Source organism: Heliangelus exortis, chromosome 10, assembly GCF_036169615.1.
Source record: "Heliangelus exortis chromosome 10, bHelExo1.hap1, whole genome shotgun sequence".
Lineage (NCBI taxonomy): Eukaryota > Metazoa > Chordata > Aves > Apodiformes > Trochilidae > Heliangelus > Heliangelus exortis.
In genome coordinates this window covers 12,050,900-12,075,375 of record NC_092431.1, presented here as the reverse complement: position 1 = coordinate 12,075,375, position 24,476 = coordinate 12,050,900, and the positions used below count along the sequence as shown (strand labels likewise).

General features: G+C 39.2%; 2 protein-coding genes across 15 annotated transcripts in view; one reads left to right on the top strand and one right to left on the bottom strand.

The window, feature by feature from the left end:
- Nucleotides 1-24,476, top strand: part of SEC24D (SEC24 homolog D, COPII coat complex component) — a 185,173-nt gene that overhangs the window by 158,874 nt on the left and 1,823 nt on the right. For all 12 annotated transcript variants that reach the window (XM_071753506.1, XM_071753501.1, XM_071753498.1 and 9 more), the window contains 14 exons: nt 3,649-3,787; nt 8,094-8,209; nt 10,140-10,264; nt 14,153-14,344; nt 15,217-15,310; nt 17,742-17,858; nt 18,271-18,441; nt 18,585-18,681; nt 19,322-19,467; nt 21,283-21,421; nt 21,821-21,939; nt 22,893-23,072; nt 23,551-23,742; nt 24,199-24,288. In XM_071753506.1, coding sequence (XP_071609607.1) covers nt 3,649-3,787; nt 8,094-8,209; nt 10,140-10,264; nt 14,153-14,344; nt 15,217-15,310; nt 17,742-17,858; nt 18,271-18,441; nt 18,585-18,681; nt 19,322-19,467; nt 21,283-21,421; nt 21,821-21,939; nt 22,893-23,072; nt 23,551-23,742; nt 24,199-24,288 — 1,917 coding nt within the window. The remainder of the gene's footprint in view (nt 1-3,648; nt 3,788-8,093; nt 8,210-10,139; nt 10,265-14,152; nt 14,345-15,216; nt 15,311-17,741; nt 17,859-18,270; nt 18,442-18,584; nt 18,682-19,321; nt 19,468-21,282; nt 21,422-21,820; nt 21,940-22,892; nt 23,073-23,550; nt 23,743-24,198; nt 24,289-24,476) is intronic.
- The window catches only part of METTL14 (methyltransferase 14, N6-adenosine-methyltransferase non-catalytic subunit), a 32,706-nt gene continuing 22,317 nt past the window's right edge, over nt 14,088-24,476 (bottom strand). For all 3 annotated transcript variants that reach the window (XR_011727757.1, XR_011727758.1, XR_011727756.1), the window contains 2 exons: nt 17,640-17,810; nt 14,088-14,331 (listed from right to left, as the gene is read on the bottom strand). The gene's annotated coding sequence lies outside the window, so the exon portion shown is untranslated. The remainder of the gene's footprint in view (nt 14,332-17,639; nt 17,811-24,476) is intronic.

The following is a 24,476-nucleotide window of genomic DNA, read 5'->3' as shown; positions in this document are numbered from 1 at the left end:
CAGGACTTCATTACTTTAGCAAGCAATGGTAATTCAGCTTTCTCAGACTTTTAAGTGCAGGCTACAGTCCCTATGGAATTTTTTGTGGATGTGTTTCATCTTGGAACTGTGCCACTAATGTCTGTCTGTTGCTTTGTGATGATTCTGTTCTGGCTCCTGAGAGATGTTCTTGATGAAATATTCCCAAAATAAAACTTTCAGTCTCCCAGCTATATTTAGACTAATAGTGGGATAAATTAGTTTATCAGATCAGCTTTTCAGGACTTGCACTCCAGTGGGGCCCTGAGCTTCCAGGGAAGAAAAGGTTTATACAGGTCTCTTAGAGTATTTCCTCTCTCTTCTGCTCAATCCTCCTTTGCCCAGCACAGCTGATTCTTTCTGTCTCTTCACTCTTTCAGCTTACATAAAAGGAATCCCTTCCATGTGTCCTGTTCAGATTTAGGCCACCAAATGTTAATTTAGTCATTGGCTTCAAGAAATACTTACATTTTAATAGTACTGGAATGTTAGCAACAAATTGTGAATGTTCGTTTTTGTGAAGTTAGTCTCAGTTCTTGATTAGGTGATACAAGTAGGCAAATTGGACAAAGGCTTGTAATGTGATGAGAGGTAAGGGAGGCGTAGGGCTGTGACAGGTCTAGCAAATGTCCAAATAGTTATGGTAGGTATCTAGCTTGATTCACTTACTATTGGTAAAGATTTAGGAGAAGAAAGAAAATGCTGATACTTTATAGGTGAAAAGGCAAAAGAAAAAGGAGTATTGCATTTGTTAGAAAGGAAAGCAAACAAAGAGAATTTAAAACTTCATCTTAATCCCTTGCTTCTCTGCGAGTTTGCCACTGACTTCCTTGGGACTATAAACAGATCTCTGCTTTATCTTCTGGTGTACAGTGACATCTACAGAGAGTGGAGCACATTAAATAAGACTCCCATTAAGTATCACGTCTTTTTATAACTTTTATGTATTCATTAGTTTAAAATCATTACTTTATCGGTTTTAATGCATGTATGCTATTGTTTACCTCTGTACACCATGGACATCTGCCTATTTTTTTTTTCAAAAACTACCATGTCAGAAGCTATTTTGAAAGTTGGAATTGCAGTTTGCAGAAAGTTACTTTTTATTGATGGGTAAAATTTCTAGTCTTATGATGCAAAGCTCTGGAATATTTTTTGAGATTAAGTTTCTTTCAAAACTGTGTTGTTCACATGAAGAAGTGGGGGGTTTTTGATGCTTTTGGTCTACGTGCATATTCTGAAAATATCATACAAATAGCCTTTTCAATAGACATGTTTATTATTGATGTAATGTTTTAAAGTATTTGAAGAAAGGAATAAAATGTACATTCTATTCAATTTTTAAAACTGAAATTATTAAATCAATAAAAGTTACACATAGGGCTCTTTTCAGAATTTTTCTTTGTTAGACAAAATCTTTAATTCTGCTATGTGCACTTTTGCTTTGTTTTTTTATACATATATTTTATTTTTTTTACTTTTGTTCTTTAAGTTTCTTCTGTCTTGTTAGGAAAGAAAAAACAGCTTCTGCAGAATGTTTTTTGTTGTTCTTGTTGTTTCATCCTTCATTTCTTTGGTAAAGACTAAACGGAATCTGACCCATATGTGGTTGTGGACCATTGCCTTTGGGTAGTATTTTTTTAAGATTTGAGCAGATATTTTAATCTTGTGTACTGCACATAGTCTTCATAACTTCAAGATGACCATTTAATCCGTGAAGGTAAATGTGCATGTAAATCTTTGCAAACATAACCCGTAGGTTACTAAGGCTCTAATCCCACATAGTAAAAATGATTTTGTAGTAATTTTTTTTTTTAAAGTAGCTTAAGGGGGGGGAGAAAAGTAAAACTTCTACCCCAAATATGAAAAAGACAAGAAAACACTCTATACTTTAAAAATTTCTGCTGTCTTTAAAAAGGTCATTTATTAACTATGTGTAAGACCATTAGATACCTAAGCTCTGAACTTGATGGCATTAATGGTTTTTTATTGCTTTTGTAAAGGTCTTAATTTTGGTATTTCAAAATATGGTAATTTGAGGTTAATTTTTCTTTGCTCTTGGATAGCATTAAATGTATCAAAACCATGTTTAAAATTACTAATCAACATGTATAAGTGAATCGGGAGTTGGTTTTGGTTTTTTTTTCTCTCAGAAACTATAGTAATATTAACTGCAAACCAGATACAGACCTCAGTAAACTAATACAGCTGAATGATAATCAGAAAATTGCTGAGTAATGAACAAACCCCAGGAGTTTTAAAACTGATTATGCGATTGTGGGTTATGAGTAGATTTTATAGCCAAGGCTCTGATGTCTGAAAAATAACCCTGATAGGTTGTCAGCTGACATTATTGGTTAATTTGTGTTAAACTCAATTGTAGTGGAAGAAAGAACACAAAGTAAAAAAAAAAATTGGTGGAGGGAGCACTTACAGCCCATGTAGGAAACATCTACTTGTATGTAGAAAATCCTTGGCAAAAAATATTAAACCCTTAGGAGAAGTAAACAAGTAAAATAGTCTTTGTAAAATATAAGCAAAACACAGTATATGCCAGTAGTACATGCTAGAAGGATATGAATGACTTCTAGGTATTCAAGACTCTTCTACTCCAATAAAATCTAAAATGTATAATAGATGAAATATGTCCATTCCTTAAAAGGAGACAGAATAATTTTAAACAATAAATAAAAAATTAATAGGATAGTGGTAATGTTTTAGCATTCAAAAGCTGTCAGCATTGTGCCTCTTATACGTATTTGTTATGTGTCCAAATGCTGAAACTCTTTCCTTTTTCTTATGTTCAGAGATTTTTAGTTGGGGTTGAAGGAAGTAAGAAAAAAAGAAAAATACAAAAGGGGTTTATGCTCCATAGAGTTTCACAAATAATTGAGTAATCTTCCTTTTTAGTTATTTCAAACATGACTTTTCTAACATGAAGTGTAATCACAGGAATCTTCCATTCACTGCACATTTATTACTAAAAGAGGCATCTGGAAAATATCTTCCATTAGCTGTGGTTTTTGGTAGAGGGTATAAGCAAGTATGGTCCCTGTAATAAAACTGACAAGTGTTTGAGATATACTGTATTTGTTTGCTGTATATACCTTCCTTCCATAAATATTAGTATTTCATCTAAATCTACTCTAGCAGGTGACCCTAACAGCAATTAAATGTTAGTGTAACGTGTAACACAGCAGCATTGGGGGGGCAGCATTTAGGACAATATATTAGAAGCTTTCTTAGCAAATAATTGTTAGTAGATTGCAACAGATAAACAGCAACAGATTCTTCATGAAAAGCTCAATCTAACAGAGAAGGCAAAATACCTCCCTTCAGCCGATTGCTTTTAGTGAGCTGTAAAAACCTTTTACTGGAGAAAATCTGTCTGGAGCCCTAGACTTCAAAACTTTGTAGGTTTTGGTGTAAATCCTTACTCTCTTTCTTATAAATGCCAGAATACATCCTGTGAACTTGTAAATTTAGTCCCTCAGGTTTAGTGCTGAACAATGCACTCCTCTTGATCAGAGGATCTCTAACGAGTTAAGGCTGAGAAGTAGCTTTCTAGCTTACTTCATTTGGTTTTAATTGTGCACTGTTTTTTATAACTTCTTGTACCTCTTAACCTAGGCACCTCTTCATGTTGTAAACCATGGTGAGACTGGACCAATCCGATGCAACCGGTGCAAAGCTTATATGTGTCCCTTCATGCAGTTTATTGAAGGTGGAAGAAGATACCAGTGTGGATTTTGCAATTGTATAAATGATGGTAAGTGATATTTCTCTCATCTGTGATTCATTCAAATTCCGTAAAACCAAAAGGAAGACATATCCCAAAAATTACGTTCTTAACTTGCTGACTTGATGAGAAAATAGTTTACTGAGATGCATCTATGAGATTTGATTTAGATATACTAAAATGCTACCCAAGAAAAATATGTAAAAACATTTGTTCAGTAGTTTAAAAAAAAAAAAGTATGAAAAATAATGCTGACTCGTGAGGTCTAGTCTGATGCAGTCAAAATTTTATTTAAAATTATGGTGTTAACAGAAGATACAAAACTGCTTGTATTGGTAACTGAAAGCAACTAGTGTGTTGAAAATTAATTCCCTTAAGAAGTCTCATGTTCCATCAATAACCAAATATTCAGAAACACATTAGCTTACTCCTGTCTGTGACTCTGGATGCAATAGTTAAATAATGTATTAATCTTACTGTGACAAGTGTTGGTTTTCACAGAAGATACCATGCCATATTTGTTCAAGTATGCTACATGTAACTCAACTCTTGGCTAAATCCCAAGCCTTTGCCAGCACTAGCCTTTCTAGACATTTGTATCAAGTTGAATTTCCTCAGCTGTATCACAGCAGTACAGTGTTTTCCCTAATACAGTAATCTTTTCAGTTCTGAAATGTGAACCCTGACAGACTCATTCCAGCTTCTTTTCTGCCTTATGCTCAAATATTTGGGCAAGCATAGCAGATAATAGTTTCATAATTTGTTAGCCATTTAAACTCTCAAAGACAAATCTAAATGCCTTGTGAACATTAAAAGACATTCAAGTTGCAGTGTCATTTTAAATCATGCTTTGTGTTACTACAGGGTCTTTTATCCAAATCAAAAAGCACTTAAAAAAAAAAACCAACAAAAAACCCCACAAATTTTATGGAGGACTTGAAATGGCCAACAAACTAGGTACTTATTCCCTCCGCTCACACACACATACACTTTTCACAGGAAAAATTGTGAAAAATAAGCATTCTAAACAAATATTCATTGAGGAAAGCTGAGCTAGAATGCAGAGGGGACTCTACCCCAGTCTGACTCTAACCATTACATTAGCTGCATATACATTTGTTATAGTCCAAGGTAACATTAAGATTTATTTTTTTTTTGGATCTGTGAAACAAAGTCCAACCATAGAAAGGTTGGGTACAAGCAGATTTTGACAATTGACACAGGCAAAAATATAGAGCCAGACAAAAGAGGGAGAGAGGAAAAGAAGATATAAGAGAGAGAGAAAAGTGGTAAGAAAGTGGTAAGAAAGAATGAGAGGTAATAGTGGAGAAAAAGGGTAAGAAAGTGGTAAGAAAGAATGAGAGAAAGAAAGAGTCACCACCATGGGTTCAGCTGTCCAGCGAGTTTCTTCAGGATGCCACGCTGATCCTGGACAGGGTCCGATGCAGTGAGTCAAGAGACAACAAAACAGCCGTAGCATGGACAGCCATTATACCCCTGAGTCCCTTTTATTCCAAAGGGGCAGCTGTCATTCAGCCAGGCTGGTTAGAAGACAGGCTGCCTGGAGGGGAGTTTCAGCAGAAGGGTGTGGTCTCCCATCCAGTCATCAATTCTTATCTTCTTCCAGGTGCCACCCCTCCTCTATTACAGCCCCCTTAGCCAAGTACTTTACAAGTACAATCAAGGTGGCTTAGTCATGCCTGGAGGGACCACCCAGTATTGAAGGCTGGTGCTCAGAAAAGGGAAGTAGTCTCCACCCAATAGGTGTTATCCCGAGGTGTCACCCCCTGCTCAGCTCTGGCCAGCCAGGTCCTCCACCCTAGCCAGGGCTACTCACTTTAAAATTGCTCCTTTGAGACAATTGCAAATCAGTGAGGTCAGACTCTCACATCACCCCGTGTCTCAAATACAATTTTAAAGAATCAATGGGTAGTGGTTACAGAGAAGGAAAACAGAACAGAAAAGGGAAGAAGAGAGAGAGTTTGAAGAAATAGAAGTGAAAATTAATCTTATATAACAAGCGAAACCAATTTAAGTCGCCCTGTGAAAAAGTTTTTATAATGTAACAATACTGAATTGAGGAGTCACTTGGATACAGATGAAGCTATGGCTGCCACTTAAAACTTCACTATAGTTAAGAATAGATGTACTTCAGTTTACTGTTAATTTCACCCCAAATCCTGCCTCCCCCCCTTTTTTTTTATTTTTAATTCCATGTGCATACAGTCAATCAAGCACATAGGGCTGAAATCTTGGGAATTATGAATGTTGTGCAGGCTTGTGTGTGTATTTGCACACAACTAGCACCTGTTGCTTTTGCATCCTAGTATCATGGGGGCCGTGGCTCCATCGGTTTGAAGGACATCAATAGGTTTCTCTTTATTGCGTAGGGGAGTATAACCAGTTGATCGAACCATGTGCAGGTTGATGATTCTCATTATGTCTGATTTGATACAAGATATTGCTGTGAAATGTGTTCCATTGTCAAAGTGAATCTCCTCAGGATTAGGGAGAATGCTGAACCACCATTTTAGTGCCTGTATAGTATTTTCTGCATTAGCTCTGGCACAACTGTAAGCCTGGACCAGCTCAGATACAACTTCTACACCAACGAGTACATACAGCTTCCCTTCAGATTTCCGGAAGGGTCCTATGTAATCTATCTGCTAGGTGCTCCAGATCTCCTTCCCCTCTTTCAGATGCAAGGGAGGGAATTGAAGGGGTTCTCTGTCCAGTCTTTTGCGACATTTACCGTAGGCTGAAATAATTTGTTTACACGTTTCCTTACTGGCCAGCCTCAGCTGGTGGCTTCCTTGTACAGATTATAGGTTCCAGAGTGCTCTCTTTTTTTATGTAGCCACTCCAGAAGAGCATCCCAGCATTTTTCGGAGGTTGCCAGTGGTCGCAGCTCAGCCACTTTATTGTTCCACTGTGAGGAAGGGTCATGCCCATTCTGGTGGACAGGCACCCAACCAACATAGAAGTCCCCCTTCTTTACAATGGCCAATATTTCTTTCCGATTTTCAGTCTGCCAGACTGGCACATGATTTACTTCCCAGTTGTTCTACTCCCAAAAGGGAAGCCATTCAGTGCACCCCTTGTACACCAATTATGAATCAGTATAAATATGAATTGCCTCCTGAGTGTCCTTTTCCCTTACAAATACACTCGAGACAGCAATTAACTCATACAATTGGGTGCTACCTTCCCCTTCAGTCATGATCTGCTCTCTAGTTTGCACCTGCAGAGCTACTGATCGAAATTTCCAGGAGTTCTCACCCTCAGAAGAGGCGTGAACCATACGTTACAGAGTTGCTCTTTGAAGGGTGGGGCTGGGTGAATCATTCTCTAATACCCATACCCTATCCTGTATTGGCAACATTTTATCTGGCCCCTCTGTTACTTCTAAGGTATTACAATACTGTTCCATCTGAGCATACCACTTTCTCACAGAGACTCTCTGCAACTCCCTGGGGAGGGGGAGTACCCCTTAACACTTCTTGGATGACCTTAAAGGGGCCCCTCAAGATAATGGATTAGGTTTTAAGAGTTCGGCTGGCGGTGGTCAGAGTACTACTAACCACAAATAATCCTTTTTCCCAGTTAGAATACCATTTCTCACTGTCCTTAAAGCTGTGAGAATGGAACCCCAAAGGTCTTCTGAGTCCTGCCGGGCCCTTTTGCCAGAAATGTGGCAAACGCACTTGATCTCTTGATGCTTTGGAGTTCTGTACCTTTTGTCTGTAGCAGCAGAGGTTTCACAGCAGAATGGATCCAATGCAGTTTGCTGTGCAGCATGCTAGGGTTGTGACCCTTGGAGAGCTATTTCCAGTGAACTGGTATTTTTGGATGAAGCAGTACAGGCTTAAGAAAAGTGCTGGTTTTACTGCTGTCCCTCTGGAGAGCTCTGACTCCAGTGATTTGAATTAAGCTATGAGTAGACAGCATGCACTAACAAGATAGTGACTCTTTAGTCTGTATCTTCAGGGTAAAAGGCTTTTGCCTGTGGAAACTATCTGAGTCAGTTTTACCTACTCAAGCCTGATAGTGTAGCAGTAGGAGGAAATTGACATTTGTAGAGGAATTATGCCCTATCCTCCAAATAGAAGAGGAGCTGGCATTACTATCATACTGATTTTGCTTGATTGTTTTTTTTTTTTTTAAGCCAGTGTGTAGAGAGAAAAACTTTACAACCTGGATAAGTGTTTAAACTCTTACCTTGATCAGTAACAGAGGAGCCTACATTAGTATGTTGCATCTGTTGAAGTAAGTTGGCTTGTTCTTCGCTCCTCTACAAAATATGAACATTTTTCTGTGCTCTCGTGTTGTCTTTTAGTCCCTGTATTCTTTTTTCAACATTTGGACCACATTGGCCGACGGTTAGACCACTATGAAAGACCTGAGCTCTCTCTGGGATCTTATGAATATGTTGCTACTTTGGATTACTGCCGAGTAAGTGTTTCCTGTATACAAGCTGATTTACAATTTTTTGTCAAAACAAATAAAAGCCTTTAAAATACCTACAGTAGAGTAAATGTACTTTTAAGCTGTATCAGAGTCCAGGAGTATTCTAGAAAATGGATGAATTTAAGCTTACAATATTACGTTTAGTTTTTTGTGGTGCAGAGTATGAGACTAGTGAGTAAGAATTAAAAATAGTGGAGCAAAGTCATAGATCATCAGTCTTTAACTGTGGGTTTTCCTTTGGTCCATTGCAGTGGCTTTTGGCCTTTTCTTTAAATGAGGGAGTTTCCTTGATATGCTGTCCAGTACAGTCTGTCTTGCTGGAAAGACCCATCCATAGATTTACAAGAAAATAATATAAAAAAAGAAATCTCTAACAAAAATACACACTGGAAATACTAAATCATTAAATTCCACAAGTTAACATTGTTTTGTAAGTAGTTTTTCATTTTGCTCCAAGTTGCAATAATTAAATTCTGTTATAAGCCCAGTTTAAGACCAGAACTGAAAAGTTGGTTTCTTTTGTTCTTACCAAATGACAAGGCTGAACAGCTACAAAAAATGTAAACAAATAACCATCTGGTTTGCATTACTGCACTCCTGCTAAGTGGATATGGGAAGCGCAAGTCCTCATTTGTACCATACATTTGTCAGAAGTTATGTGGAGATTCTTTGTAAGTGGTGATGTGATGCAAGAGTTTAGTAGTAGTGTCTGACAGAGTTTTTGTTACTAGAATCTAAGTTAAGGAAACAACAACTTTTAAAAATACTGCTTGGTTTAAGTTCACAGGAATGCATCCTGATACACGTGAGTCCAGTTATGTGAGATCATGGGTACAATGTGTAGTTTAAACTGTGCCAGGGACTATAGATTGTATGTAGTCTATAGACTATAGACATATAATTATGATTAATCATAATTCAAGAATTATATCTTTTTTTTTTCCTTAAGTGGGGTTTTCTGAGGTTTAGTTTATTAAACATAATTTGATCAAGTGGTAAGAACTCTGTATTAGGAAATCAGTGGTTGAAACAGTATAATGGAAAAGCTGTTGTGAACTGACACTTAAGTAATAACCACTACTCATCGTAATAGAAATTAGGAAAACTGATCTTAAGGAGTATGATGATAACTGGTGCTGCATGATGTTTAAATTAACTTCTTCCTGGGTACATCTCTAAGCATTACACTGCTTTATTTGGAAGCAAAAAACCCAATCTTCACCTTTTTCTTACTTAAAGCCTGTGTCCATAGTGAATGTCACCATTTGTATGCCACTTCCATTAGGAATAAGAGAAATACTCAAAGGAATCCATAACAACTGAAGTTACTGCTATGTATAAAGCAATTACAGACATTGCATGTTCTGCTCTTGTGCTTTGATGATCTTAGAAAAAGTCAGCTTATTCCTGAAAGTAGAATTCAGCTTTTCAGAATGCACTGGAGTGTGAGCTAGCAAGACAGGATGCAAATTGTCACCACTTAGTACTGCTGAGAACTCAACTATTATAATTCTGATTCAGTACCTAAGTTGTATTTTCTGTTTCTAGATTGGTTAGAAATCACTTAACAGTTGGTGGAGTCAAACGCTAACAAAATCTGAGTTTAAGCATTCACATTAACAAAATGATATTGCATATTGATATAGGGAATGCAAAGCCAGTACAGGTGCAGAAAAAAAGCCCAAAGGCAAAATTGGTTTAAACAGTTGAATTTCAACAGAAAATGTTTGTGTTTCATCTTATTCCACGGGTGGACTTTACCCAATACGCATCAGCTTTCTGCAGTGGTAACTATTTATGATCCATAGTATTTTTCAAACAACTGAACATTGTCTTTAGATTGCCTAACCGTCTGTAATTTTAACATAACAGGAGACTGTCTAATTTTCCCTGTGAATGATCATTTTTTCTGTAGAACAACAAGCCTCCAAAGCCACCAGCTTATATCTTCATGATTGATGTATCGTACAGAAACATAAATAGTGGCCTTGTTAAACTCATATGTGATGAACTGAAGACTCTGCTAGATAAACTTCCAAGGTAAAGAAACACAATTGTGATTTGCTTAACACTGCATAGTGTGTTAAGCAGCTTTCATACAGCTTTGCATGTTGAGGGGTAAGAACAAGCTACAGAAATGGTGACAATATACAGTACAGGTATTTTTGGAGTGATAGTGACCCAGTGTTAATTTTAACACTGGCATATTTTTCTAAACATTGGTATCTGGGCTTCCTGTATGAATGGAAGGAATCTGTCATGCTAATTGCTCATGTAACACGTTCATTTACTTCCTTGTAGCGAACTCTCTCTAGGTACTATTATCAACCAAGTCCCAGCTTGTAGCTCTCATTCTGAGACTTTAAAAAGAGCTAAAGAGTGTGTGAGCTACATTGGCAATGGGCTGCTACATTTGCAGCTTCTCTTTAAAACCACGATGGAAGAAACTGGATGAAGTGTGGTAGTACAAACTGCCACAAGTAAGAGCAGTATCTGATAAAGTTGTCCCAACTGGCAACAACTGTGCAACAACTTTGGGACTACTAGGGTGATGTGGCTCCTTCTCTTTGAAGTAGAAAAGTGCTATATGTGCAGAAAGTTATTAATACCTTGTTCTTACCAAGCTCCTGAATGCTCCCTGTTAATCAAGTTATAAAGAAAATAATGTCTGGATACTGGGAATGATTGTAAGTTTACAGTCAGAAATTATGCTCTATAATTTAATAATATGTGCATCTTAAAACAAGTTAGAGTTACTGTATCTTGTAGGAATTTTAAAAAACACTTCTTTATGGAGTGTGTTCAATATAGAATATTGATTTGTTTTAGATCAAGGTAGCCCCTTTCTCATCCAGCTGTGTATCTTGTAGGAATTTTAAAAAACACTTCTTTATGGAGTGTGTTCAATATAGAATATTGATTTGTTTTAGATCAAGGTAGCCCCTTTCTCATCCAGCTGTGTTCCCATGTAACAGGAATGGTAGCTTGACATTCTAGACAGACATGGAAGTTAAAGGTTGTAGATGAGAAAAATTATTTATATCCCAAGCTCAAGATTTTAGATGAAGCTTGTGAACCTGTTAATGGCAGGTTTTTTTTTCACCACTTAAGACAGGTTTGATAGCCAGGAGGAAGGCTGACAGTTTTTCTATTTGTTGTAAGAAAAAGTAAACAAGAATTGCAGTTAGAGTGCATTTCATCACTTCACAAATGCTTGCAGAATCAAATGTCAAGCTCAAGAGGAGAAACAACACAAATACAATCTGTTGTTTACAGTGGACTTCTTATTTGCTGGTTTTGGGACATGTCAACAGAAGTTGTTGTCTGCTTGAATGTTTGATGTTGCTGTATGGAACATATGAGCTGACCTGTAGTAATTCAAGTACCACAGGCTTCATATCTGGCATTTCTTGTGCTAAGGGCTTGTTTTGGAGCACTCTGCTACAAGAAGGTGCTATTTTATTACTAAGACAGACCAATTTTTTGAATAAGTTTACCGTTCAAGGAAAAGCCCACTAAACTTGTGACTGCAAACCTGGAAAGAGTCTCACTGGTACTGAAGGTAACACTGCTACTAATGCCAGAGTGGGTTGTGGCTTAGAGGAGTTACCTCCACAAAAACAGCAGTAATGTTTTGAGGACACCTTGGTTTATCTGAGAGGGTTTTGACTGCCCAGATGGGATGCACAATTAATAGGGTTGATGTAAATAACTATCTTTCCAAAAGTAGTTATATCAGTTGATTTTATCAGTGTTTCAATTTGACGTAATTCAGGGTGACTCCCTGCTGAGGGAGTAGAGGGCCCCGTATGCAGACCAAACCTGCTTGACAGGGAGGTCTGCTGTCTCCCTGGTGTCGCCAGGTTAAGGATGTTGTAGGTAAGTTTCCAGCCTTTTGAGTCCTTCAGATTATTACCCACTTCTGGTCTTTCAGGTGGGTAGTGATGATGTAATAATGAGAAGCACTGATTGAATTAAGAGAGACTTCAAGGACTTGCAGTAACTGGTGAAGGGGTCAGGAGCCCAAGTTGTGTTCTCCATCCCTCAATGACAGAGATGGATGAGGGAACTAGCAGAAAGATCCAGCAGGTTAATTCATGACATAGGGACTGGTGTCAGTGGCAGGATTTGGGGTTTTTGACCATGGGGCCAATTCCATGCTACCCAGTGTCCTCAAATCAGTTGGGCTTCATCTGTCTAGCAGGGGAAAAGGACTATAGATGGTAAGTTGTCAGGGCTGATCAAGAGGACTTTAAACTAGATTTCAGGGGGGAGGGGATTGAAGCCAGGCTCTCCAGAGATGAGCCCAAGGGTGGAAAGCATGAGTTAAGAGTGAAATCAGCAACCCACCTGGAAGTGCATGTACACCAATACACACAGTATAGGAAGCAAACGAGAAGCTGGAAGCCACTGTGCAGCAGAAAAGGTACAGAAAGCTAAAATGCATCTATGCTAATGCATATGGCATGGGCAATAAGCATGAAAAGCTTGAAGCTCTTGTCCAACAAGAAAACTGTGATATAATTGCCATCACAGAAATGGTGGGATGCATCCCATGATTGGAGTGCCAGGTTAAACAGTTACAGGCTGTTCAGAAGGGATAGGCATGGAAGCAGAGGAGGGGGTGTTGCCCTCTATGTTAGGGAAGGTCTTGAATGCCTTAAGCATGTTAATGATGGTGATAATAGGGTTGAATGGTTATAGGTAAGAATAAGGGGGAACAGCAATAAGGCAGATAGTAGGGGTCTGTTATAGACCACCCAACCAGGGAGAGGAGGTTGATGAAATGTTCTGCAAGCAGCTGGGGAAAGTTTCAAATTCTCTTCCTCGTGTTCTTGTGGGAGACTTCAACTTATCAGATGTCTGCTGGAAATATAATACTGCAGACAGGAAGCAGTCCTGGAGATTCTTGGAGTGTGGAAGATAACTTCCTAACACAGCTGGTGACTAAGCCAACTAGGGAAAGCTGAATGCTGCATCTACTGTTTGTGAACAGGGAAGGACTAGTGGGAGATGTAAAGGTTGGTGGTCGTCTTGGACAAAGTGACCACAAGATGCTTGAGTTTTCAATTCAGTTTTCAATTCAATTTCAAGTAAGGAAGGAAGTCAATAGAACTTCCTCCTTGGACTTCCAGAGTCTTTGATAAGTTCAGGAGATTGCCAGGTGGTATCCCCTGGGATATAGTCCTCAAGGACAAAGGAGTACAGGAAGGCTGGACAATGCTCAAGAGGGAAATCTTTAAGGCACAAGCACAAACTATACCTTTGCATCTTAAAACAAGCTGGTGGGGTACAATACCAGCCTGGCTGAACAAGGAGCTTTGGGAAGAACTCGGGCAAAAAAAAGGGCAACAAAGCTCATGAAGGGCCTGGAGCAGAATTCCTGTGAGGAGTGGATGAGGGTGCTGGGGTTGTTTAGTCTGGAGAAGAGGAGGCTGAGAGGAGACCTTAGAGCTCTCTTCAGCTACCTCAAGGAAGGTTGGAGTGAGGAGGGAAAAAAGCCTCTTGTCCTTAGTAAACTGTGAAAGGACCAGAGGGAATGGATAGAAGCTGCACCAGGGGAGGTTTAGGCTGGATGTTTGGAAGTATTTTTTCACTGAGAGGGCTGTCAGGCATTGGAATTGCCTGCCCAGGACAGTGGTGGAGTCACCATCCCTGGAGGCATTTAAAAGGGATTTGGACCTGGTCCTTAAAGACATGACTTAGTCATTGACTATGGTGTTAGTCAAAGGTTGGACTGGATGATCTTGGAGGTCTCTTCCAACCTAAACATTCTGTGATTCTGTGATTTTACAGTAAAGATTGAGACCATTACTTCTGCTTGTTTATTTGCTTTGCTCCCAGCACAGATCTGAAAGCAGCCTTGCATTTCGAAAGACAGCTTTTATTGCAAGGTCAGAATTTCAGTTGGTTTTGTTTATCTTACAGAGAAGAGCAAGAAGAATCCTCAGCCATTCAAGTTGGTTTTGTCACTTACAACAAGGTCCTCCACTTCTTCAATGTTAAAAGCAGCTTAGCACAGCCTCAGATGATGGTGGTCTCGGATGTTGGGGAAGTTTTTATTCCTTTACTGGATGGTTTCCTTGTTAACTTTAAGGAGTCACGATCTGTTGTTATCAAGTAAAGTATAATTATTTCATATGTGAATAATACCTGAATGCTTATGATGTGCATTATGCCTTTTAGTCAATTGTGTTCTTGGGTTTGGGGGGTACTTGTATTTATTGAAGTACTTCAGAGGGCAGTAGGTGCTCTGAGACAAAGAAAAAGTGCTTATCAACAACCCCCTCAGTGCTGAGTTCAAAAGCATATTTAGGCCAGGTGTACACCATGCATCTTAAGCTGTAGGTCTTAAAAAATGGGAACAAGTTTGCAGCTGTGTTGCGGCGAGCCTTCTCTCGGGGACACGGCTCTTCTCCGGAGCTCTCTTGCCGTCCCTCTCCTCAGGCGTCTTCTTCTCTTGTTTTCTCCTGCTTCTGGGAGCATGCCTTTTATCTCGCCCTTCAGCCCCCCCATTTCCGGCTGGGGCAGGCCCTAATTAGTGGGCACACCTGGGTTTAAGCTCCCAGTCCATTATCAGCGACACCTGAGGACCTGTGGTTCTCTCTACACAGCTGTGTGCCATGTTGCATGTTTTTCATTTTTCTATGTATATGATGCACACCTGGATATAAGGTGTAAAGTAATATAAGGATATAAGGACTGTAAAGTACTTACAGAAGATCAGAACTCCTTAATTTTTTAGCTATTTTTTCCTTAATGTGCATTCCTTTATGTTACCACCTTTGAAATAATGGATTTCCTACAACTTTAAAAGCCATCTCTTGCTATATTCTGGCTAAAATCTTAAGAAGCTGAGCAATCAAGATTTATTTAAAATACAAATTTGCATGATGTTCAAATATGCAAAGGTTATATATGTTACAAGGTATGTTTGGGGATTATCCCAATATACTAACCAGCTGAGTCACCAATCCTTTCATCTTTCATAGCTTGTTGGACCAGATTCCAGAGATGTTTGCAGACACTAATGAGAGTGAGACCATCTTCGCACCTGTTATCCAGGCTGGCATGGAGGCACTAAAGGTTAGAATGTTCCTTGCTTGCATGAGAAGCAGCTCCTTAATGAGAGTAAGACCTGTTAAGCTTCAGAATTTCCACTTGCTAAATGCCAGTCCCAAGTCCCCCTCCAGATCACAATGGGAAATTAGAAAAAAAAGTCACTGATTGTTTCTAGCACTGATGTTAAGTTACTCTAACAGTACATTTGAACTGCTCGAGTCAGAATGAGAACACTGCAAGCAGAACATCAGTTTCCAGATTTTGGTTATTAAGGGAAACCAGCCCCTAGACTCTGGATGTTTAAGAGAAGATGCCAGGAATCAGTTTCTCATTCAGCATTTGCGAGAAATAAAAATGTGTTTAGTTACTGCAACTGAACTAATAGATCCTTTGGATGTTTGCATAGATATCCAGTCCCTGCACATGTGAAGGGCAGGAAAAGAGTACAATTTTACCTAGCCTGTTCTGCTTCTGATGGCTTCTTAGGCAAAGTTGAGATATTTATGACTGAATCAGGTAGGAGCATGGAAGGTTTCTGCTTAACTGACAAGTTCTCACAGCTTGAATGCAGCTGAAAATAAATCTACAGGTCAAGATCCATCCCCAGTTGTGTTCTGTATATCTGGGACATCCTCTGAGGTGCTGACATTGCCATGGAACACTGCCAGTTAAAAGAATGCCACCATGGATCACCAGGATTTGTAGGGACACAAAACCAGCCAGTGGTGGTTTAAATTAGTTGATTTATCTGCAAGCTGTGTATAAGTAAAGTATGAACTTTGAGTAGATAAATTTTTGAACCAAAATTACACATTTCTCAAACCTGTTTCTTAAATATCTATTTAGTACCCCTTTTTCTAGTTATTTAGTCATTCTGCCAAAAGGTATGTGTGCAAAACATATGTTCGATTACCACTTCAGTTGGAAAGCTCTTCCCTAATACTTGACTTTTACAAAACAAACCTAGGGGGTGTGGTTGTAAATTTCTTTTAATGTTAGCTGTAGAACAAAGCAGCTTTTAATTAGACTTTTTATTTAGCTCAGTATATAAATTTCTTTATGTTTTCACTAATATGCTCATACCTGCACTCAAGAAAACTATTCTTGTCTAAAAAGAATTAAATGGATCGTGATTAATTTTACTACTTTTAGAAATTATATGCATTTTAGAAAATTTGTCAAAAGCAATGTCAAAAATACCTGATGTGTATCCTGACAAACAGGTATTTGGTAAATGTTCCAGTCTTCAGCAGAATGCTTCTTAAAGGAATTGAATAAATTTGCATCTGTGATTAATGACAACTATGCTTGAGACACTAGGGTTGAAATTTCAGCTCTAATAAAAATAAGTGTCTTCAGGTGCATTTCTGCCATAGCAAAGAGATTTCTAGTTTTCCCAGAAGAATGCTGTAGCTTGTTTTGAAATGTGGAATATCTTTATCTTGTAAACACCTTAAGATCTGGAGGAGATAGTACCAGAGCTGATCTGTGTCTGTAGTCTTGCAGTTTTAACCTGGATCTGCAGTTAAGTCTGGAGCAGGAAGAGGACAAATACCTGTTTTCTCCTTTCTTACTTTCAACCAAATTTTTCAATACTTGGAGACCTCAGAATTGCTAATTAGTTTTCATTTCACTTTGCTTTAACTTTTGGTCAGCATTTGGAAGCGGTCAGGCTGAACTAGATGATCATTGCAGATCCCTTCTAGATGAAATAACTCTATTCTATTCTGTTCATTCCCATTAGCTGTCTAAATAGTAAGTAGTAAAGCAGATTTTCTTAATTTGGGTTGAAAAGCTTAATAGATTCCTGTGGTACTGCTACTGCTGTTACTGTTTTTGGAATTCAGGGTTCTCTGTCAGTAGTTTGTCATCTCAGTAAATGCTGCTCATTAGAGTTCTAAAGAAGAAGAGAAAACTGGAATAAAAATGGTAGTCACTTCATTTCTTAGTGACAGGAGGAAATGTTCATCACAGGTTTTTGTACTTCTGCATTTTAGTTTAGGTTTGAATGTGGAATCTCATACAGGAATATAATTAACCTATAAAAATTTAGTGAACACTGCTGTGCCTGCCCTCAAAGAAGTTTTTCTGTTAAATTACATTTCATTTTATCAGGTTTTGTGTTCATACTACTAATACTTGTTTCGTAATGCTTAATACAACTGGGAAGTCTCCAAGAGAGGTTCTCCTAGTTTTGGCCATCAAGATTTAAAATTCCTGTGTAGAAATGACTGTAACAATGCATTAGCCAACAGAGCTGTGTGCTAGACCAAGTTATTTACTGATATAAAATTTCCAGTTTGTTTCAGGATATATTTCCACCGAGTTCTGACTCTGAAAATTAATTACTTACCTTTACGGCACCTGCAGAAAGTTTAGTGTTCTCTGAGATACCACAATGAAAGAAAATTAGGCTAGTTTATCTTAGCATTAATAAATATGGTGTCTTTGACAGGCTGCAGAATGTGCTGGAAAACTGTTTATCTTCCATTCTTCTTTGCCAACTGCTGAAGCACCCGGGAAGCTGAGGAACAGAGATGACAAAAAATTACTCAATACAGATAAAGAAAAGGTATTTTCTGCTCTGAGTTACCAATGGACTGCTATTACACTGCTTTCTTTTACAGAGATACATTGTTTAACTATGTAATATTCCCATTCTCACTGTGCTGTGATTCTGCTGGCACATGATACTGTCCCTATAGGAACAATATCAGTAGAGCAGCCATTTCGATTCATAAAGGAACCCCCAGGCAACAAGTAATGCCACCCACCAGGAGCCTTTGCCACCTGCCTATTGAGTGATCTTGCTCTCAGTAGTGTGCAGTTGGTTCCCTACATATGTATATGGGCACAGGAGTATTGTGTTCTTAATTGGATCCACGCCTCACTTACAACTTCGACATTTTTGTCTTGAAGTGGTCATTTGGATTGTGGTTGGCCACCAATGGTGTCTAATGTTTTGTATTTTTAATTATCTGCAGACGCTCTTCCAGCCTCAGGTAAATTCTTACGAAGCCCTAGCCAGGAATTGTGTGGCTAATGGCTGCTGCGTGAATTTGTTCATCTTCCCAAATCAGTACGTGGACATAGCCTCCATGGGCGTCGTCACAATGTACACTGGAGGAACGTTGTACAAGTACAACAACTTCCAGGTGAGGGATGCAGGTTTCCTGTTAAAGACGAATGGTTTTTCTGGCGAGGAGGTGGGGGGTGGGGCCTGAGGGGGAGAGGGTCCTGCTGTGCTGCTGCCACCCAGTGATGATCTGCAGCGTTTGCTTTTGCTTTGCGTTTCTAGCTGGATGCTGACAGCCCGCGATTCTTAAGTGACCTCAGGAAAGATATCAAAAAGACAAGCGGATTTGATGCAATAATGAGGGTGCGGACAAGTACAGGTAATGAACATAAACATGAATAAATATGACGATATATAATTTAAATTATACTGCACTGTACTCATCGCTTAAGATCAGGCTAATCTTTTAACTTCATTAAGTATCTCTTGAAAATTAATGAAATGACTGATTAAATGCTTGGATGTGTGCCTGGGTGTGCCTCCACAAGAATTAATTTTTGAATATTAGTCAGGCTTCTGATCATCATGCATGTAGCTTGGATTGCAGATAAACTGTATTTAGAAAGTGTTGTTGATTGACACTTATATGTTCCTTCATTTTCATACTGCAAGTGATATTACTGTCTACTTCTGAAGCATGCTTTCTTACCTTAAATGCAACTGTCTGAGAAACATAAATGTACAAATTGGCTGAGTCAAAAGTGCAAAAGCTTCTGGGTGGTCTCGAAGTCACCGTGAATCTTCATGGCCCATCACCCTTTTTCCCTCTCACCTAACTGTCAAAAAAAAAATGCCATCGGCAAGGACACTTGGTGGGATCCCCCTGAGGCTGCATGTCCCAGTGGAAAAATGGTTCCTTTTTCATTCAGCAAAGCTGACTGACTATAAAAAGAAATGTCAGTTTTACTTGCCATTCTTAAATAAAAAGAGATGTTTGGTTTGTTTTAATCTGGCTGTAGGCTTCAGGGCTACAGATTTCTTTGGTGCTATTTGCATGAACAACACCACAGATGTAGAGATGGCAGCAGTTGACTGTGATAAGGCAGTGACAGTGGAGTTCAAGCATGATGACAAACTGAATGAAGATAATGGAGCTTTAATTCAGGTAAAAAAACTTAATTAAATGTAATACCATGAAATGGTGAGGAACAACTTCTCCAGCTGTTACAGGAAGGACTGATAGGAGCAAGGCACAACTTGCACAGACTATTATTGTGACATAATACCAGTAATAAACAGACCTTTTATTTACACAGAATCACAGAATGCTAGAGGTTGGAAGGGACCTCTGGAGAACATCTAGTCCAATCCTCCTGCTACAGCAGGATTCTGTCAAGCAGATTACACAGGAACACATCTAGGCAGGTTTTGAATGTCTAGGGATGAAGACTCCACAACCTCTCTGGGCAGTTTGTTCCAGTGCTCTGTTACCCTCAGAGTAAAGAAGTATTTTCTTATACTGTGCTTAAATCTCTTGTGTGCCAGTTTGAGACCATTGCCCCTTGTCCTGTCACTGGATACCACAGATGAGTCTGGCCCCCACCCTCCTGATGAGAACCTTTTAGATAATCATAAGCATTAATGAGATCCCCCTCAGCCTCCTCTAAGCTAAACAGCCCAGCCTCTCAGCCTTTCCTCACAGAGCAGATGCTCCAGTCCTTTTATCATATTAGTGGCCCTGTGCTGGACTCTGTCCAGTAGTTTCTTGTCCCTCTTGAACTGGGGAGCCCAGAAATGCACACAGTCAGTACTCCAGGTGGGGCCTCTCCAGGGCAGAGAAGAGGGGGAAGATAACCTTCTGTTGACCTGCTGCCCACACTCTTCTAAATGGATCCCAGGATGGCACTGGACCTCTAGGCTTCAAGGGCACATTGCTGGCTCATGGTGAGCCATGTCTTTTTCCCCAGGGTTGCTTTCTGGGAGGTCAGCTCCTAACGTGTACTGATGCATGGGGCTCTTCCCCAGTGTCCTGGTTTGGGCCAGGATAAAGGTGATTTTCTCTCTTGTACTTTTGCTTTTAGATAGGTCTCTTGTAAGTAGCTGCACTTGCTGAAATTAACAGCAAGTTTCTCAGACAGTGTCTGCTTCTAGGACTGATAACACTCGATGTTTATAGTTACTGTTAGAGACTGGTATGCAGAGCCAAGGACACTGCTCAGCTCTGAGGAAAACATTTTACCCTCCAGGAGGATAAAGAGGTCCCACCTGCAGCCCTCCTTTGGGGAGGAACGGACAAGATAGATGCCAGAATTGACCAAACAGGGTATTCCATCCCAGTGTTAAACCGTGACACCCAGAGGGAGTACTCTGCACTTGTCCTTAATGAACTTGCATTATATGCATGTAGAATTGGAGTTACAAGGAAATTTTTAAAATCCATCTCAGTTTTTAGTCACTAAGCACACAGCAGATAGAGGATACCGGGACCAGCAACACCTCGTTTCACCTCATGTGAAGAAGAACCACTCAACTTTTCAAGATTAAGGAGTTTACTTGTATTGGTTTTGCCAAAAGATAATGTGATGGGCAGAGTGCTTCTCAGCAAGCTTCTCATCTCTTACATGAGATATTCTCAGATACATTCCTTTGAACTGTTCAAATATTTCACAGTTACAGTGTTAATTACAAATTTACAGTTTGTGGTCTCTTGTTTTCACATGATACTATCAGTGTGTGGCAAATGAGAGCACTAAGCCTTTCAATCAGTTATGTTATTATTTTAAGATTAGTAACTTTTATAATATCTAATATCCTCTCTTAAAAATAACGGGTATTTTGGTACTGTAGCTGATAACAACACAGCAAAGCTAGGCTGTTTTCTGAAAGAATTCTGTGCATTTTATGCGCAAAACAGGGGGCTTTTGCATGACTGAAGCTTTTTGTTTTAAAATAAAAATGGTAATTTGCTCCTCTCTTGCAGTGTGCAGTCCTTTACACATCAATAAGCGGGCAAAGAAGGCTTCGTATACACAACATTGGCTTAAATTGTAGCTCCCAGTTAGCTGATGTCTATAAGACATGTGAGACTGATGCACTTATCAACTTCTTTGCTAAGTCAGGTAAAGTTGTAACAGTGATTTTGTTTCCTTTTTTGTGAGGTGGAGGAAGGGGAAGAGAGCTCAAGTGGGTGGGATTTTGTAACTCTTGTATTAGAAAATAGAAAAGTAGGATTACATATTTTAGATACAGCGCTGTAAAAGTAATGCTTGTACATGTAGCTGGAAACATGTAATGTGCACAGCTGCATAGGTAGTGGAAATGTTAATCCTGTTGCTGTGCTGAAGGTCTAGTGGGATTTATTTGGGAAAAAATGAATTAACATCCTCCAAGGTGCTGTCTGCAAAAGAGACTTAAGTAGCAGCCACAGACCTCAAGTTAGTAGAAGCAGAAGCTCAGGGAGTATAGATTCTGTAAACCTATGTCCCCATCTTTAGCACACTCATTCTTCTGTGTTGTAGCTTTTAAAGCCATTCTAAGCCAACCACTGAAGATGGTCAGAGAGATCCTGGTGAACCAGACAGCTCACATGCTGGCCTGTTACAGGAAGAACTGTGCCAGCCCCTCAGCAGTCAGCCAGGTAAAACCTAGCCCAGTCCTTCCCAACAGATTTTGCAGGTGAATGACAACCTCTGCAACATCAGCAGTGCCAGAAAGCAAAATTTCTGGACAGACTTTGCCTTTTTTTTCTAATACAATTAATGACAGGGGGCATTCAATGGTAGCAATTTCAAAACACGGAGGATACTGTTTGGGAACAAATAGCAATGCTGACATTGACGAAATTGATGATCATATTCAAACAGAAGAGCTCAGCCTTTTTGTCCCTGCTGGAATTGTGCTGACTCAAAAAGCTTTCGTTTTTTTCTTATATTGTTAAAGATTTTATTATCATATTTTTTCCCAAATACTCTTATTGTTCAAATTATTAAAGTAACAACAGTCTGAATCTGAACAATCTGGCTCAAGTGTGCTGTAGTGATAAATACTGTCTAGATGGGGCCAAATTCCTAGGGTTATAGTGATTAAGTGATTTTTTTAGTGATATAATGATTTTTTTCTAGAGAAAAACTGAAGACTGTTAAGTACCATGCAATACTCCCAATAATCAAAAGTCTACTCAATTAATTATTTTGGTGAGAACTAAATATGTTGGAGAGACAGTAGGTATGGCCCTTGATTTCCCTCCTACATTGTTCATAGAAAAAAAAAAAAAGCCACCAATATTTCCTCTGTGACCTTTATTTTAGTACCTAAAAATGAGCATGGAGTAGAGATGCCAGCATCCAAGATAATGTCTACAGGGCAAGTAATCTGAATGGGATTCTTATTAAAAGTATTAACCATTCAGAGCTGTCACATCGGATCTGAAACAGCACATATAAAAAAAATTCTAGGTGGTTCTTTTTTTTGTTCCCCCCCCCCCCCCCCTTAATGAAATTAAAACAAGCAGTGGTTCTAAATATCTGTATCCCAGCTTTCATTCCCTAGGATATGAGCTATATTATGTAACGAGCTTTCCCTGTCTCCCAGCTCATCCTTCCAGATGCAATGAAGGTGCTGCCAGTGTACATGAACTCCCTGCTGAAGAGCTGCGTGCTGGTGGGCAGGCCAGAAATTCCAACTGATGAACGAGCATACCAGCGGCAGCTGGTCACTGCTATGGGAGTTGCTGACACACAGTTGTTTTTCTATCCTCAGCTTCTGCCACTTGTGAGTATGTTGCTTGTGCAGCTTTGTGTTTTCAGTATGCTGTGATTTTATAGTTGTGCAGATGCAGAAAGATTCTGTTGCAAGACAAGTGTTAGAACATCCACATTAGAGTACATTTTGACTGATGTAGTTGCTAATTGAACTAAATTGAAGGAGGGTAGAACCTCTAGTTTAGTGGGAAATGGGGAGGTAACATTATCAGTCATCAGTATCCTCCAAGAATCTTACTGTACTAGACTAGTGAAAAGATACCAGTTTTACTAAAGATTAACACTGGTATGCAAGTATTTCCCCAGTTACTGCAGGTCTTCCTTTGCACACAGTATGTTAACTGAAAAAAGGAACGGATTGATTTCTAGTTCCTTTAGCTTGGAAAAGAACCACTAAGATGTACTGAACTATTCCATAGTTACTTTGCAGTGTTTAATGAGAGCTTTCATCACCAAGTCTGAAATGCTTGTGTATTTGTGCCCTGCAGCACAGCCTGGATCTGAAGAGTGACATTGTTCCAGCTGCTGTCCGGTGTTCCGCTGACCGTCTCTCAGAAGGAGGGGCCTTCCTGCTGGTCAATGGGCTAAATATGTTCTTGTGGCTTGGAGTCAGTGCACCCCCAGAGCTCATCCAAGGGTTTTTCAATGTACCGTCCTTAGCACACATCAGCACGGAGGCTGTGAGTAGATGGGCACTAGTCCCTTCTCTGGAATTTGATTTAGTACAACCAGACTGCTGATCAGAGAAACAAAAGAGGTAGATTCTCATTCCTCAACTAAAAGCAGAAACAGGTGACCAGAAGGGATTAATATATTAAACTTTAATCTTTTACACTTCGATGACTCATAGGTGAGAAGCTTTACTAATATTTTAAAAACTTTGACTTTCACTGTTGCAGCTATTGAAATCCTACTAAATGCGTATTGCTAAAACTGGAACAAAAGACTTTGCAGTAGTTCAGGATTCTCCTGATATTGCCTATTTATAACATAATTTTAAACTAGAAAGTTGCATCGGTAGGTCATCGAGATGAGACAGAGGAGAGACATTTTTTGTGCACATATTTCCCAACTTAGACTGAAATCCACAGTAACTTGCATCATCAAGACAAGCTGCTCTGCTTTTATTTTAACAGACATCACTGCCTCAGCTGGACAGTCCATTTTCTAAGAAACTGAAGTCAATACTGGACCATATCCAGAGTCAAAAACCCTACACTATGAAGGTAAGACTCAACTCACTCCTCTTACCTGTTCCTAAGAACATGACTGGCTTTAACAAAATTTACCAGTAGCTGGAAAAGCTTTTAAAGTTCCAGCACACGTTGTAGGTACAGGGTAGTCAAATCTAAAGGTTTTATTTCTTATCATTTTATTCTGTGTTTATTCACACTTCTTCTGTCTCCTCTGTTCA